This window comes from Eleginops maclovinus, chromosome 8 (assembly GCF_036324505.1).
Source record: "Eleginops maclovinus isolate JMC-PN-2008 ecotype Puerto Natales chromosome 8, JC_Emac_rtc_rv5, whole genome shotgun sequence".
NCBI lineage: Eukaryota > Metazoa > Chordata > Actinopteri > Perciformes > Eleginopidae > Eleginops > Eleginops maclovinus.
The window spans coordinates 21,525,768-21,529,236 of record NC_086356.1 but is presented as its reverse complement, the minus strand read 5'-3'; the positions used below and the strand labels follow the sequence as shown (position 1 = coordinate 21,529,236).

The following is a 3,469-nucleotide window of genomic DNA, read 5'->3' as shown; positions in this document are numbered from 1 at the left end:
GGTCTTCCCGAGTGGCGAGTTAACCACTGCTCCGCAAGATGGTTATGGCTCAATAGCAGTTTAGATTATAGTTATAAAAAAAAAGGATAAAGCGATTTTATTTCAAAAGACAATGAAAGCAGGGAAATATTGTTATATTGATTTTTCTTTATGCTTATTTTCAAAGGCAAATTAATACTGAGTCCTCTCAATCTGGAATAATGTTCACAGCACGGCCTCACAATGTCAGGAACTTTTCCTCTACACCATGGCTGCCCAAATTGGGGCCCGCGGGCCAAACTTGGCCCGCGACCGATTAAATTTGGCCCGTGCCTTCCCGCACTGTCCCACCATAAACGATCGGAAGTTCTCGTTGAAAATTATTTATTGGCGCACTACCAAATAATGCCATAGGATGGCGCTGTTGAGCTCCAGTCAGCTCCTAGCTACCCGATAACGCCCAAGACCAGTGAGTGAGAGGATTCAAGGATGGAGCGTAGTAGGCTGTGGCACACAGACAAACGAAAATTTAAAAAAACTTGGGAACAGGACTATTTTTTTACCGAGGTAGATTCCAATGCAGTGTGTCTGGTATGTAAGCAGAGGGTCGCTGTTTCAAAGGAATACAACATTCGCCGTCACTATCTAACTAAGCATGCGGCTGAGTTCGCAAAGTACACTGGAGAACATTGCAAGGTCAAGTTAGCAGACTTGCTAACAAAGCTAACCACCCAGCAGCGAACTCTACTTCAGCCGTCGACTGCACAAGAAAATGCCACTCGGGCTAGTTATCGCATTAGCAATGCAATCGTGAGAAGTGGGAGAGCTTTTGCAGCGGGTGATTTCGTCAAGGAGTGTTTGACAATTGCTGCCCAAGATGTGTGTCCAAATCAGATGCGTGTATTTTCTCAAATTAGCCTGTCACGGAACACTGTCACCCGCCGCGTTGAGGACATGGCCGAAGACGTTCGAGGTCAGATAGCCCAAAGAGCAAGTCACTTTTCTGCCTTCTCCATTGCGTGCGATGAAAGCACCGACATGTCCGACTCAGCACAGTTGCTGGTGTTTTTGCGAGGCGTCAATGAGGACTTTGAAGTGTGTCAAGAACTAGCGGGCCTTGAAACATTGAAAGGGACAACAAAAGGTGTGGATATTTTTATGGCAGTGGAGCGAGTTCTGGACAAGAACGGTTTGAACTGGGAAACCCTATCTGGCATCATGACTGATGGAGCCCCCGCCATGGTCGGTAAGCGAGCAGGGCTAACTGCACTTGTGTCGGACAAGGTCTCCGAGTTTGGTGGCTCGATTTTAAAGTACCATTGTATTTTGCATCAGGAGCAACTGTGCGCTAAAAACATGGGCTTGAAAAACGTCATGCAGGATGTCGTCGCCATTGTCAACAATATTCGCTCAAAGGCCCTCTCACACCGTCAATTCAAAGCTCTGCTTGATGAGATGGATGCCCAGTATGGTGATGTATTGTACCATCAGGAGGTGCGGTGGTTGAGCCGTGGGAAAGTTTTGCGGGGTTTCTTTGATCTGCGCGAGGAAATAAGAGAGTTTCAAGCCATGAAGACGAACAACATCCAAGTGCCCACGGACAGTCACTGGCTTGCAGACCTGGCTTTTCTTGTGGACATCACAGAGCTGCTGAATATCCTCAATCTTCAGCTCCAAGGGAGAGACCAGATGATCACGCAGATGTATGACCATGTCAAAGCCTTCAAGCAAAAGTTCCAGCTGCTTAGCAGACATCTCTCAAAAGGTGAGATCTAACTTTAATATTTTATTGAACATAAAACAATGTATTACGCTTGTTGTCACAACCATGCTATCATAGATATATTGTTTGTGATGCATGTATACTTTGTGTTGGTGGAAAATAGATGTTCTTTTTAAAACCACTAAACCAGGCATTAAATCCAAAACAGTAGTTGTATTGCTTTTCATAGTCTACTGCAGCCATAAACAAAACAAAATATATCCCCTGCCCACCATTTGATTGATGATTGGTATTTCATTTCATTTCATGAACAACCTTGCATCTTACATTGCTGCTTTTGTCTTTGTGTCTGTATTTTCAGGAAATTTGGCACATTTCCCCAGCCTCAGAGAAGTTGGGTTGATGGAGGAAGACACACCAAAATACCTCAACATTCTCAACAATCTTGAGGTGGAGTTCGACCATCGCTTTGAAGATTTTCGTGGAAATACAACAGCATTTGAGCTGTTTGCTCAACCTTTTTCTGTGAATGTGGATGCAGTCAGTGAGGAGCTTCAAATGGAACTTTTGGAACTTCAGTCTGATTCAGACCTCCATAGCAGGTTCAGAGAGCTTTCCTTACAAGATTTTTACAGGTCTATTCCCGCACACAGATATGGCAAGATACGCAAACATGCCCAGGTTATGTTATCCCTCTTTGGAAGTACTTATGTCTGTGAGCAGGCTTTCAGCCTTATGAATCTTAACAAGTCCAAACTGAGGAATGCTTTATCTGACTCTCACCTACATGACATTCTCACTTTGTCAGTTAGTCAGCTTGAACCTGATATTGAGAGGCTTTTAAAAACCAAGAACAGGCTTCATGTTTCCCACTGATTGGACTACTACAGGCAGAATATGTAGGCCTGCCCTAGGCCCCCATTGTGTCACCTGGGAGTATGGTAGGCCCAAGGACTGGTAATGTTCCACACCTGTCCACAAATATTTCATAGTGCTTCAGTTATTTTTTTAATTTAAAGAAGCCAGATCGATGTTATGAAATGTTATTGACCTAAATGTGAAGCACAATAAACAGTGCAATTCATTTTTCAAAATGACTTTGTGATATAGTGTTTATTTTGCACACGTATGCTTAACTTACACACGTAATGTACTGCACTCATATATTTACCGTACACTTAATGTACTGCAAAATGATCATTTTGGCCCTCGGCCCTCCCCTCACGTTCAATTTTGGCCCTCCATCGGGAAGTATTTGGGCACCCCTGCTCTACACATTGCTTTGGTCTGGCTTTACTCTTCACTGATTGGTTACAGAAACTTTGAATTTAGTGGCTATGTAAAGCAGAAGGAGAGGCTCATTATCATATAAAAAAAACGTGCGTATATTCCCGCGTTTTCAATAGTCGCGTATATACGGGCGTTTTTAGAAAAAACGGGCGAAATTAACGGGCGAATAATGGCACAGTTGACTTTCCACAGATTCACACGCATTGACTAGAGTGGCGGCGTGGCGGCCCCAGAGCTTAATCAGCCTCTAGCCTTCGGGGCAGGGACGGATTATGAGTCCGTGGGCCCAGACAACGAGACAAGGCCCCCCCACGCACAAATCAGCAGCGGTACAAAGGTTGCGCTAAAAATACATTTTAATTCATGAAACATCACTTTTGAACAAATCACTCAGACAGAAGTTATGATCTGAAACGTAGGCTATATGTTTGTGTGAAGCAGGCAAAAAATTATTAAATAGGCTATCATTAAACGCAT

General features: G+C 43.8%; 1 protein-coding gene across 1 annotated transcript; it reads left to right on the top strand.

Annotated features, from left to right (window-relative positions):
* The first annotated feature begins 262 nt into the window (after positions 1–262).
* Positions 263–2,796, top strand: LOC134868117 (general transcription factor II-I repeat domain-containing protein 2B-like). The gene is made up of 2 exons (XM_063889012.1): positions 263–1,744; positions 2,064–2,796. The coding sequence occupies exons 1-2, from the start codon at positions 469–471 to the stop codon at positions 2,576–2,578; spliced, it is 1,791 nt and encodes a 596-aa protein (XP_063745082.1). The 5' UTR covers positions 263–468; the 3' UTR covers positions 2,579–2,796.
* The last annotated feature ends 673 nt before the right edge of the window (positions 2,797–3,469 follow it).